This window comes from Gastrolobium bilobum, unplaced genomic scaffold, assembly GCF_033153095.1.
Source record: "Gastrolobium bilobum isolate Gb01-03AN ecotype WA unplaced genomic scaffold, APGP_CSIRO_Gbil_v1 utg14708, whole genome shotgun sequence".
Taxonomy (NCBI): domain Eukaryota; kingdom Viridiplantae; phylum Streptophyta; class Magnoliopsida; order Fabales; family Fabaceae; genus Gastrolobium; species Gastrolobium bilobum.
Window position 1 is genome coordinate 4,369 of NW_026898255.1, and position 13,851 is coordinate 18,219.

The 13,851-nt window shown below is 44.2% G+C and overlaps 1 protein-coding gene and 1 non-coding gene across 2 annotated transcripts; both read right to left on the reverse strand.

The window, feature by feature from the left end:
* Positions 1-1,081: 1,081 nt before the first annotated feature.
* LOC133314266 (small nucleolar RNA R71) lies at positions 1,082-1,188 on the reverse strand. The gene has a single exon (XR_009751922.1). It is a non-coding gene; the product is annotated as a small nucleolar RNA R71 (small nucleolar RNA).
* An 11,790-nt stretch (positions 1,189-12,978) lies between these two features.
* On the reverse strand, positions 12,979-13,326 carry LOC133314236 (uncharacterized). The gene has a single exon (XM_061515675.1). It carries the CDS (start codon positions 13,324-13,326, stop codon positions 12,979-12,981), a length of 348 nt encoding a protein of 115 aa, XP_061371659.1.
* Between the last annotated feature and the right edge of the window lie 525 nt (positions 13,327-13,851).

Consider the following 13,851-nt stretch of genomic DNA (forward strand, 5'->3'; position numbering starts at 1 on the left):
ATAGATGTATATTTAATTGCAGATGTTGGAATTATTGTGTTCATTGCTTAATTTTCATGAGGGGTTACTAAGGGATTAGGATTCTAAGTGAGGTTAAAGGGTTAAGTTACCAAGGGATTGGGATTTAACTATTAATATATTGAGACCATAATTATCTGAGAAATTATATAAATAAGTATTTTGTATCAATCCAAAGTAATAAGTAGGAATCATAGGGAGAGTGTTCCCTAACTGCAATTCTTTCTCATATTTTCAAAACCAACTCCATTATTATTCTTCTTTTCATTCTTGAAAATACAAAAACTCAAAAATAAGTCTTTACTTTTATGGTTACTAAGATTCAATTTAATTTTCCCAACAATAGATCAAGTTTTTCAACTTAAAGTGACTGATTATTTTAGTACTTGGTTTTCAATCCCTGAGGAGACGATCTTTCTTACTACTTTACTACTTATGCGAAACGGTATACTTGCCGGATAACATCAGCACTTTATATTTTTTTTTTTGTGAATTTGTTGTTCAATTTTAATTCTGGTGTATGCTAGGTACTATTGATCCAAATTCTTTATTGTTTGACCCAGAATTAGAAAGTAAAATCAGAAGGAACAGGAGGGCAGCCAGAAGAAGACAGTTACAGAAAAGGGGTGAACCAAGCGGTGAACCAAGTGTTACAGTACAGGAAGAGATTATGGCAGAAAACCATGTGCAACCACCACATAGGACACTAGGAGATTACATGACTTCCGCTGTCATTCCACCCATTGGAAGTGTGGTTAGACTTACAGTGGAACCCAACAATTTCGAATTGAAGCCTGCACTAGTACAGTTGGTGCAGAAGGAACAGTTTGCTGGGACCAGTACAGAAGATCCATACCTGCACATTGAGAATTTTTTGCTGTTGAGTGACACTGTGAAAATTAATGGAGTGACCAGAGATTCCATTCTTTTGTGGCTTTTTACTCATTCACTAAAGGATGATGCCAGGAAATGGTTACAGTCACTACCACAAGGAAGTATTACGACTTGGGATGATCTACAGACCAAGTTCTTGGCCAGATTCTTTTCAGCATCTAAGAGGGCAAAGTTGAAAGATGGGATCACAGGATTCAAGCAAAAAGAGTCAGAGTCTATCTATGAGGCCTGGGAGAGGTTCAAGACACTTTTGAGGAAATGTCCACAACATGATATAGAAGTGTGGAATCAAGTAGCAATATTCCTCCAAGGGTTGACAACCAACACCAGGACATTGGTGAATGCCACAGCTGGTGGTTCATTGACAACCAATACCCCTCAGGAAGCTCTTGACATCTTTGAGTCCCTAGCATCTCAGGAGTTTGACAATGCTCCGGTGAATGACAGAAGAACATGAATTATTAAACTTGATGGCTATGATGCTTTGTTAGCCAAGAATGATCAGATGATGCAAGTATATAAACAACAACAGCAACAATTGGAGGCTCTCACCAAGCAGCTTTCTTATCAGAAGGTTGCTTCCGTGGACACTAATTCTGTGTGTGCCATTTGTGGGAAAGCCATGTTACAGATGATTGTGATTATGGAGGATCTGCTGAACAAGCATAAGTAAATGGAGTATGGTATGACCATAACAACCAGAGGAACCATAACAACCAGGGGCGAAATGTTTATGTTCCACCATGGAAAAATAAGAATCAACACCCAGGGTTCAGTTACAGTTCCAACCATGAGTTGAATCATCCACTACATCCTCCTCCAACACATTCATCACAACAAGGTGATACTTCTGCATGGGAGAAAGCTTTTGCCCAGTTATCAAAGACTACTCAAGATTACATTCAGGGGTCAAATTCTTTCAGGGACGACATGGACTGAGTCGGCCCAAAAGAGTCTCTCTTTTCTGAGAAGTGCATTGAAGCACGAAGCAAAGGTGTGGTACCACTTTTTGAAGAGTAGGCTAAAGCCTACTTCCCACACTGAAACTGTGAACAAGGAAATTATACGCCAAAACTAAAAAAAAAACTTACAAAAAAGTCAATGAAGCTACTAACTTAAAGCATGTTTGTATTTTTTTTTAAGCTATAAGCTATTTATACGCCAAAACTAAATAAAAAACTTAAAAAAAGTTAAAAATTGTTAGATAATTATATAAAAAATTTAGCTTAAAAACACATATTTTGAGAAAACTATCTCTCTATCTTCATAGCTCTTCATTTAAAAAAAAGCACACAATTCAAGAAAAGTAAATAAAAGCTTAAAAAAACTCCTCTTGGAGCCTGTTTGGATCATCTTATTTTTAAGCTAGAAGCTACTTATAAGCTAAAGCTAAAAAAAAGAAGCTAAAAGCTGTTTGAAAATTACATAAAAGTTTTAGCTTAAAAATTACTTAAATTCCAAATTTGATGCCTATAAAATTATGATTTTGTGACATAATTTGGAATTATTCTCTCTTTTCTTGTTTGCAACTCAGGCAAGGGCCTCAAGAGTAATTACAGCTGAGGCTAACACCAAGATGGTAAGCGACAATAGTGTCATGTCAGGTACAGATTTCCTCTCTGATAGCTTCTAACATTACATCTTTAACTACATGTCTGGTCCCATGCTCATTATTATTTTATTTTTTTCAAATTTTTAATCCATGTTGCAAAAGATAATGGTTCCTGGCTGAGTTAAAGCCACAATGGAGACGATAACTTCCAGAAGTGAGTAATAGAAAGGGCTTATGAAAAGATTGACAAACTGTTCAACTTCAACCTCATAGTGTTGATGGGATATTGTCTTCTATACGAATCCATGGCTCAATCCTTTATGGAAGGGAATGGAGGTTGAAGCCTGGAGGTGCCCTTCTTACTGATAGAACAACTGTTATTAATTTTTCTTCCTCCATGAGTTCATTAATTTTTACAATCTTTTGCTTAGGAGTTGTTCAACTGTAAGTTTTTTGTTCTACTATTTATTCTAGTCTCTTGTAGTTTGTTGCAGGATTTGGAAAATGAGATGTAAGTCTTCCATTTTGGGAAAATATGTCTAATTTTTGCATTGGGAAAAAGCTTGTCAAAGATGCAGCACAACTCCTGTAGTTGATGTTGAGGACCATGAAGATTTATTTTCCTGTTCTGCAGCTCTTGTTTGCATACATGGATGTTTTACAAGATATGAAAATAGCGAGTTTTTTTCTCACACTTTGTTACTTGAATAAATTTGCAGTTACCTTGAGGATCTTGTTAGTTTCTTATCTTTGGTTGTAGTTTCTAACCGGTCTCTTACAAATCTAAAATAGAGAAAGAGGTAGTTTCATGTATATATTACTAAAACTTCTCTAATTAAATGTCAATTTTCAAAATATGCATCTGCAAACTACCTTCATGCCAACCAAAATCAAAAGGAGAGAACAACAAGAATAACTCATGAACAGTTGAAGGATACTATCTATAAGCCCACTATGTTCCCTTTGGGGGGTTGTCATTATATGGATGATACCACTAGCTTAGGTAAAGACCAGGCTAGATGGTATGATTCCAAGTATAACAATTTATTAACAATAGAGTAATGATGGTTAAATATGTGACTTAATAAAAATGGGCATAATAACGATACAAAAGATACCTTCTGGTGTGCTCCTGGGGGCTATTTATAAGAGAATATTCTGCTTACTGGGTGAAGGTTGGTGGGGAGAAGGTCAACTCTCATTGGGGTCTCATACCGATGACAGTGTTGGGCGTGACAGGCGCTACCATCGTAGCAGCGCTGTGCCTTCTGCGTCCGGTGGTGTCAGCGTGGGTCACAGGGGGACACCTTCCTCTTATGGCATTTGGGCGACTACTTTCGGGAGTTGAGGTCCCAAGGTAGGATAGTGAGTGTGATAGTGTCGGTCTTCTTTCTCTCACTTTCTGCAATTTCCCAGGTATAGTGTTTCTTGCTTCTTCCTTCATCATTTCGCTTCTTTGTTTCTGGTTTCCTTCTACTTCTTTTTCTGTTGCGTCGATGGTTAGGTTTATAGAACCCATCCCTGGTCTCATACTTCATGAGTCGAAAGTGGAAATTAAGGAAGAGGAGTTTGATGAAGCCTTTGAGGCACTGGGAGATAGTGTGGTGGGGCCCGCAATGCAAGAGTATCTTACTAGTTGCGCCCTAAGTCGTCCTTTAATTCCTGGGGTTGAGAAATTGTCCCATGGCAAAGTACCCGAACTTCTAGGTTTTAGTGAAGAGGAGATCCAAAATCTCCTTCCCGAAAGAGCTTTAGGGCCAGTCCTCCCGTATGCCGGTGAGGCGTCATGTTCTAATCTGCATAGTGTACGCCGTGGAGTGATTGGAGAGGGAAATTCCAGATCTGGCGGGCGTTCGTCTTCCAGGTCTAGCAGACGGCGGTCAGGAGGATCAGTTGAGGGGGCCAGCCTTCGTTCTTCACGAAGAAATCATTCTAGGCTTTCTGGGCGCTCACGCGTCCCGAGGGTTACTTCCCGTCGCCGTGTTTCGCGGTGTTCTGAACTTGGAGTTGGGCGACTTATTCGACCCATATCCAATATCAATCGCCAACCACAAAATCGTCCTTTAGAGTATTATTTCAACCCCCGCCCTTCTTCAGTTGCCTTTCGCACGTCACACGGTCAAATTCCCCCCATCCCCCAATCTTTCCATCGTCGTATGTATGATGTTGTCGGATTAGCAAGTGTACTAGTCAAACAAGTAATAAAATGATGAGTAAAGATCGTTCCCATGAGGAATTGTGTCAAGCACTGACTAACCAAATATTGTTAAGTTGAATCAACCAAAAGATTATGAATTGCATTTATTTCTTGTCACCAGAAATTAAATTTGAATAAAATTAAAGAATTGATAAACAAATAAAGTGTGAATATAATTTAAAACAAGTAGTCATATGTCAATTTCCCTCAAGAATGAATTTATGGATGAACCAATTTCCATGATGAATATCTACTATGTAATGTTGATCAACTTTTTTCTTATCATCAAGATGTAATGTCTTACTACCTTGATAGACACATTAATTAGAAACCCCAATGTCTTGGTGATTCCTTTCTTAATACATGCATTAATTACTAAGGTCTTAAGATCACATCAGAAATCCTAACATGTCTTGACTACTAGAACACTGATGATGAAGTTGTCAAATATAGAAACAATGTAAACATGTCTGTTCTACACTACTCCTTAACATGAACAATTAATCAAGACAACTTCATACAAACAACATAATAAATAAACAAGACATCTAATTAACCATTCATAAATTCAAACTTGAGTTCCATTGAATCAGACTACAAAGATCTCTACTCAGACATAATTGAAATATAAACAAAGGAAGAAGAAAGATCAAACTCCATTGTCATGATAGTAAGTCTTCAATCTTCAAGTGCAATTACATAGGAAACTAACTAATACAAGAACTAAGTCCTAAAGAATTTGGAAAGTAAGAGAGAGAAGTTAGATCAGAGGATCTGATATGGGAGAGAGAGATAGAATCAGAGATAAGACAAATGTGAAGGCCCTTGCCTTTTATAGTGTTACAAATTATAACTGAAAACTAACATGGGCGCTAAAACGTTCATGAATGGGCATTTTAGCGTCCATGTTTGACGGATGCCCAACTGCTTTTAACTAACTTGGGCACTAAAACGTGAATTGTTGAATGTTTTAGCGTCCATGTCTGGTGAATGCTCAACTACTTGCAACTGACTCCAACGCTAAAACACTTGGTTTGGATGTTTTAGTGTTCGAGACCAGAGTCTTTTTCCAACAGCAGGCGCTAAAATGTTTGATCAGGAAGTTTTAGCGCCCAAGACCAACAACTTTTGTCCTCAAGTTGCAGCAGCGCGCTAAAACGTTATGTGTGAACGTTTTAGCGCTCAGCACCAGCAACTTTTGTCCTTCGTTTGCAGCAGCGCGCTAAAACGTTCTATGTGGACGTTTTAGCGCTCAACACTTAGGCATTCTCCCTTTCTCCAGAATCTTCTTCTTTCTTTCTGCTGCTCTTTAAGCTTCATTTCCCTACAAGATAGTGTAATTTTTCAACAAAGCTTTCAGAACTTGTACTTGAGGGAATTCCAGGATATTAACCTCTTTTTCATCCAATTAATCACACAAATTGATATTAATTCATGCTCAAAAACCTGATAAACTAGGGGTTTATCATATGACGAGTCCACAGAGAACCGGTTAGGTAGATACCAACCAGAGGATGGCTGCCTTATAAGGAATGGCGTGTGGGACGCCATCTTTGAAGACATAGGACTTTATAAGATACCGCCTGCCTGGTGGCCTTCTAATCTGAGCTATTCAGATTTTTATTCTTCAAGTTCCTCAGATACCTCGGATTCTGATGGTGAGTTAACTGTGTTTTGCACTATTTCTTTTTTGTTGTGTTTGGCGTGGGGCCGTTGGTGGTGACAGGAGTGTTTGTAGGGCGTGGTGGGGTGTCCAGTTTCCTTTTGCAGTGGTCTTCTAGCGTCGGTGGAGTTTTGAGGATTGACTGTGTGTTTGTCGCTCCCAGGTAGGATTTGAACACTTTTTGACTTATGGCGGTTGCTCAATCAGACGACGATCTTGAGGCGAGGAATTGGGTTGACTCGGTGGTGGCTACTACTTCTTCAAGTTATGCTGAATGGGACATCCTGCGCCACCACTATAAATCTGAACTTAGCTTCACCATTACTGAAAATGGCACATACGAGGCGAAGTGGCAACCGTTCGCGGTCAGTGCTGATCGCCGGGTTTGTGACGCGCCTCACATGGCGACAAGAGCTCGATGGCGGTTTATGGTGTACAAGACTCATTTCACTGATCAAAAAGTGAGGTTTCCACTGTCAGAGTTTGAGATAGGGGTATTATCCCACTTACAGGTTGCGCCTTCACAACTGCATCCCAACGCTTGGGCATTTGTTTGAGTTTTTGAGAACATATGCCGGTACTTTGGTTGGGCGTATTCCGTACGATTGTTCTTTTACTATTTTCAAGTGTCGCCGTCCAAGAAGAAGCTTGGCTGGGTTTCGTTAAAGGCGGGTGATGCGATTGGATGAATATTTGCCCAGTACGCCAATTCGTATAAGAACTAGACACACACTTTCTTCTAGATTGAACCTGTGTTAGGTGAGGGTGAACTTCCTTTTTTTTGTTGACCGGTCGAGTAGGGAGTGTCGATTTCCCCTCTACTGGACTAAGACCCATTACGAGACGCCAGCTGGTCAGTATTCATTTGCTCTAGGGGCCTTGTCTCCTGAGGAGGTACAAGTGATCGGTTAGTTTGTGGAGGTAAAAGGAGGTCTTGACCGGTGGCCCACGAAGCAAGTGTTGTGCCATGGAGTTGTGGTGGCGTTCTGTGTTGTTTTTTGTTTATGATGACCTAGACTATTTTTTGTTGCGTTTGTCTTTACCAAAGTGATCTATATAAACTCTGTCTTTATTGCTTGTAGTTGGAAACATGGAGGCAGAGATGTTGAAGCTTGCTCGCGATGCGGCTGCTAAGCTGAAGGCCAAGCAGGGCGTGGCTCCTCAAACTCAGCCCAACCTTCTTTCGAAGAGGAAGGACATGGATAAAGGAAAGGATAAAGAGATCAGAACTAAGAAGAAGAAAATTCATTCTGCCGCTGATATCCCTGCTGAGGAGTTGGAGAAACGAACCAATCGCCCGATTATTAAGGAGCCCACTGGCGTGGCGGGCAACTCTTCGGCCAGCGAGTCAACGCTGGGATCCAGATCGTCGGCCCTTGAGGGGTCTAGGTTGAAACGGGGTGCGGATGCAAGTTTGACACCGCCCCAAGCTTTCAAGGTACACGCCACGAATCATCTGGGGGTGGGCAGTTCCATGATGGTGCCTGTGAAAGTGACCAGGCAATCAACCATGCTTCTGGCGATGGAGGGGGCGACCATCCTCGCGTGACGTCTGAGACTGAAGATTCTCCTCCCCCTTATGCAGAAATTACTGTGGGTAGGCCCCTCAGCTTGTCAGAGAGGGACCTTGTTAATGGATTCCCCAACATTGGGCGTCCTAAGATGGCGGTGCCTGAGCGTCTTGATCGTCAACAATTTATGAATTGCACCCAGGTGGTTATTGGCCGCATCTTAGAGATTGAGGAGATCGCCCTTGCTATTGACGAACGGTGTTCCCTACAGGAGGATCGCCTTGCTGATTTAGGGCGACAGATAGACGGTCTGACCGCTGAGGTTGGGCGCCTTGGTAAAGAAGTTGCTGACAGGAAAGCTTCCAACCAGTCTTTCTCTGGGCGGCTGAAGAAGGCGGATGATGAGGTTAAGCGGCTGTCCAACGAGAAGGATGACTTGAGTAAGTCTTTGGAAGAAATTAGGAAGGAGAAGAAGGTTCTCCGGACAGAGAAGGATCAACTGTCCTCCAACTTGTTTGCTGCACAGGGGAGCCTCCACGCCAAAGATGAGGACTTCAAGAAAGCCGCAGGGCAGGTGGAAAAGTTGGAGGAGGCTTTGGCCAACCTGATGTATCACTCTTTCAACAACGCCCTTCAGCAGGTTTCTGTCAGGTATCCTGATGCTGACTTGACTGGTTTAGATCCTGCTTATGATGTGGAGGATGGCAAGATTATCAAGCGCCTGGAGGGTGATGTCATCAGAGTGATTGAGGCGGCACCAGAGACTGATGACGACGAAGGCGCGCGAGGCATGCTTCCAATGACTGATACTGATAGTGACCACGGGCAGGATGATGATGGGCGTGTCATGCCAGCTGAGCCTGTCATGGCGGGTGTGGGTGGTTCTGTCTCTGAGTAGGTGGTGGGTGTTCAAGCTCAAGCGGTGGTCGCTCCGGCAGTTGAGGAGGACGTGACTGATCAGGCTCAAGAAGCTGAGACTGTCACGGCTAATGCTTAGGACTTAGATTTATTTTACCTTTTTTGCTGTGGTTGGCATGTCGACCACGGGCTTGTACCTTTATTTCTAAAATATCAATGAATTTCCTTTTCTTTTCCTGCTCTAGCTTCCACATCTTAAGAGTTTTAATTTCCTCAAGTTAGGTGGGCGTTGGCTGGGGTGAGGACCATCCCAGTACAACTATGGCGGGGGTGAGAACCATCCCACAACTTGTACGTTGACTTGGGGTGAGGACCATCCCAGTCCAACTCTTGGACGGGGGAGAGAACCATCCCACAACTTGTACGTTGGCTGGGGGTGATGACCATCCCAGTCCAACTCTTGGGCGGGGGTGAGAACCATCCCACAACTTGTACATTGGCTGGGGGTGAGGACCATCACAGTCCAACTCTTGGGCGGGGGTGAGAACCATCCCATAACTTGTACATTGGCTGGGGGTGAGGACCTTCCAATAACTATACTTACAAAACTTCGAACGAAAGAGTAGTTTGACCCAAAATGATTTATTAATTGTTGGCTACCTGCCTCATTAAAAAACTTTCCAAGTAAAACCCAGTGGGACAAAAACTTGGAGAGGAAAAGAGTACAGTGTGAAGGTTACAATGTGATTCAACTGTAGTATCCGGTGAGCTTGTCAGCGTTCCAAGCCCTTGGAATAGCTTTCCCTTCTAATGTTTCCAGGGCGTAAGATCCCCCGCCAAGTACATTTGCTATTCGATACGATCCTTCCCAATTTGGGGCGAGCTTTCCATCGCGTGCGTTCTTGTTTTCGATGTCGGCTCGCCTAAGAACAAGGTCAGCAGTTTGAAACTTCCTGAGGATAACTTTTTTGTTGTATCTACTGGCCGACCTCTTTTTCGACTGGCGTTTTGACGGCGTAGCCCGTTCTCGGATTTCCTTGAGTAGATCAAGTGCTTTATTGAGTCCCTGGCTGTTGGTTACTTCTGTTACCTGTTCCTTTCTTAAAGGTCGACATTATTTCTTTGACTCTTTCTAAGTATTTGCTCATCAGCGGGCCTTTGGCTTGATACTCGCCTGAAATTTGAAAGGTAACTAGCCGTGAATCGCTAAAAACCTTGAGGTGTTGGGCACCCAATTCTCTGGCTTGAAGCAGATCGGCTATCATAGCCTCATATTCAGCCTGGTTGTTGGTAGTGTTAAAATCAAAAGTCAAAGAATGCTCCATCGCCACGCCATCTGGATTTTCGACTATCATACCGGCACCTGACCCTTTGGCGTTGGTCGAACCGTCAACATACAGTTTACATGTCACCTGGGTTTCACTACTCTGATTTTCCACTGCACCAGCGTGGGTCATATCTGCTATGAAGTCTGTGAGGGCTTGAGCTTTGATGGCAGCCCTTGGCTCATAATTGATTTGGTATTCCGATAGTTCAATTGCCCATGACATCATTCGCCCCGCCAGGTCAGGCTTTTGCAACACTTGGCGAATGGGTTGATTAGTTCTGACGGTGATTGGATGACATTATGGTCGTAGTCTTCGTGCTGCGAAAATGAGCGTGAGGGTAACCTTTTCAATCTGCTGATACCTAAGCTCAGCACCCTGCAGTACTTTGCTAACGAAATACACTGGTTTTTGAGCTTCCCCATTTGGCTCTCTGACCAACGCGGCGTTGATGGCTTTCATTCCGACGGCGAGATATAAATACAAAGTCTCTCCATCGTCTGGCTTCGTGAGGACAGGCGAGCAGGATAACGCTCTTTTGAACTCTGGGAAAGCTTTCTCACAGTCGTCGGTCCATTGAAAAGTACAACCTTTCCTCAGTAGGCTAAACAAAGAAAGGGACTTATAGGCTGAATTGGCTAAGAACCGAGTGAGAGCGACTAACCTCCCAGTCAGCTGTTGAACTTCTTTGACCGTTTGGGGGCTTTGCATGTCTATGACCGCCTTACACTTGTCAGGATTGACCTCGATGCCTCTTTCGGTCAGCATAAAACCTAGAAATTTCCCAGCCGGTACTCCAAACGCGCACTTACTTGGGTTGAGTCGCATGTTGTACTTCCTTAACCTGTCAAAGACGTCCTGAAGATGTGATAAGTGTTGTTCAGGAGTTTGCGACTTGGCGATCATATCATCGATGTATACTTCGATGCTGTCGCCAATTAAGTCTTTAAATACTTCATTCATCATTCGCTGGTATGTGGCACCAGCGTTTTTAACCCAAAAGGCATCATAGTATAGCAGTAGTTGGCGTTCTGAGTAATGAACGTCGTTTTGCTTTGATCTTCCTTAAGTAACGGAATCTGGTTGTAGCCTGAATATGCATCCATGAATGAGAGCACTTTGAATCCGGATGAGTTATCATCGAGCTGGTCAATGCTTGGGAAAGGGTAGGCATCTTTGGGGCACACTTTGTTGAGGTTGGTGTAATCGACGCACATCCTCCATGCTCCACTTGGCTTTTTAACTAAAACCGGATTGCAGAGCCAGGTAGTATATTTGATATCTCGAATGAAACTGGCATCCCAGAGTCTCTTGACCTCTTCATCAATGATCTTTTGGCGATCCGGGCCAAACTTTCTTTTCTTTTGCGAGACAGGTCTTGCTCTGGGATCCACTGATAACCGGTGGCAGCATACTTCAGGGTCGATGCCGGGCATGTCAGACAGCTTCCATGCAAACAGGTCTTTGTTGTCTCGTAGGAGCTTGATCAACTTACTCCTCATCTCCGGGTTGGTGAACGCCCCGATAGTTGTGGTTTGATCCTCGTCGCCCAAGACTACGTGCTCCAGTGTTCCGTCTGGTGTAGGTCTGGAATGCTCCATCTGGGGTTCGTCCCTTGCGTCGAATTCTACAAGGAAACACTGGTCAAGTTCCTTACCCTTATCATTGAGGTTGCTCGTTGTTACCTGGGCTGTCACTAGATGAGGCACTCGTTGGGCTTTGAAGGCGATTTTTGGTGCTGGTCGTAGGGATATATTATAGCAGCTCCTTGCTACCTTTTGATCGCCCTTTACCGTCGCCACCTTGTTGTCTCTCGCCACAAATTTCATCGCCAGGTGAGAGTGTGATACGCTTGCTTCAAATGCGGCGAACATTCTTCTACCAAGGATTATGTTATAAGCTGACTGGGTATCAAGCACCAAAAACTGGATGTCGGCTGACTTGGTTGTGGGCGGCGTTCCTAGGGATAAACGCAAGTTTATCATTCCGAGGGGTTTGGTGGTTGTGGCATTGAAACCTGAAAGTTCACCTGCAACCGGGGTTAAGTCATTAACAGTGAAACCTAAAGCCTTGAGATATGGCAAAAACAAAATGTCAGCAGAGGTGCCATGATCAACAAATACGCGGTTGACACTCCAGTTGGCGATTATTGCTTGGATGAATAAGGGGTCGTCATGCCCAGGGAGGATGTCGCCCAACTCGTTGAAATCCCAGACGATCTTAGGTTTGGCTGGGCCTGCATCAGTTTTGGCTTTGCTGATGACTTTTCCAGCTACTTCTAAACACTATTTTAAGTGTCTTTTCCGGGCATTGACTGTTACCCCGCCTCTGCCAAGTCCTCCAGAAATCATGTTTATCACACCATGCTTGACCACAGCTGAGTCCTCGTCTTCCCCATCACGCCTTTCTCTATTGCTTTGGTTACCATGCACCCTGCGATCCCGTGGGGGGCTTTCTCTACGATCGAGTTCGCGGCGAGATTGATAACCTGGTTGGTTGTTCCTTCTTCGTTCTGGGGACCTACTATGCTCTCGGTATCGCCTGTTGTTCCCTAGAGTTCGGACGTTATCTCCCGCCTTTCTTTGGGCCCCACCTTTGATAAGCTCATCTATCTCATCCTTGAGATGTCTGCACTCCTCAGTACTGTGACCGTTACTGCGGTGGAACTTGTAGTATACGGTGCTTTCTCGAGGCTACTGTTGACTCCTGGGGCTATGCTTGTCGTCTTCTTTGTACTCTGTGTGTATGACGCTATGTGACTGGCGTCCTATTGTGTCACGCCCAGAATGGCGACTGGCGTATTTGGAGGGTTTGTGACCTTTCCTCCGCTCTTCATTGTGGTCACGATTTTTACTATCTCTGTTTTGTTGGTTGTGGGTGTCATCTACCCAACTTCCTTTGTACTCCTCGATGCGCATAAGCTCTTGGGATTTCAGTTTGACTTCATCAAGGTCAACAATTTAATGGCGAGCAAGCTCGTAGGCGAATGCTCCTTCACGCAAACCAAATAAGAGTATATGCACTTGCACTTTAGGGTCTAGGCCTTGTACTTGCAAGGCTTCTTTGTCGAACCGATCCAGAAAGGACCTAAGGGATTCCCCAGATTGTTGACGAACCTTCTCTAGGGAATGGACGGACTTTGGCACTGGGCGACTGGGGGAAAAGTGGGTCTGGAACTTGCTTGCCAAGTCATCCCAGGATGCTACGCTGCCAGTCGGCAAAGTGGTGTACCAGGTCAGTGCTCTCCCGCCCAAAAGCGTCGGTAAAGTTCTGCACATAAGTAGGTCGGTTTCGCCATGAAGGGTCATCGCCGCTTCAAACTTTTGGACCCATTCAAAAGGGTCAGTGGCACCCACATAGGTAGTGATATTGGATGGTCCCTTGAAACCAAGGGGTATGGGTGTGAGGCGTAGACTATCCGTCAGGGGTTTATTGCGCCCTGAGGTGTTTGGCGTGGTGACGCGTAGGTTTAGGTTACGAGGCGGCAAGTCTGGTTGTGGGCGAGGTATTTGAGGGGCCTCAACTGAGTAGGAGAGAGCTGGGGCTTGATGGGCGCCAAACTGGGGTTGGCCAGGGATCACAACCGACCGCTGTGGTTGTGGAACGGCGGCATTATGGGGGTGTGCTGGGTAACCGTGGAACGGATAACCGGTTGGGAAAGGTGGGGGGAAAGAAGTGGTCACATTATGTGTGTAAGGTCTAGGGGGTATGCGGCGATCATGGGTACCCGGTGATCATGATACGGTGCTACTGGTTGGCTCTGGGCCGGTTGGTGACGATGGGCGAGTGGAATGACTTGTGGGACTGCAGTGGGGAAAGGCATTCCGAAATGG

Coding starts and splice junctions, on each gene's coding strand:
- LOC133314236 (XM_061515675.1), bottom strand. CDS start 13,326: ATGACCCTTCATGGCGAAACCGACCTACTTATGTGCAGAACTTTACCG.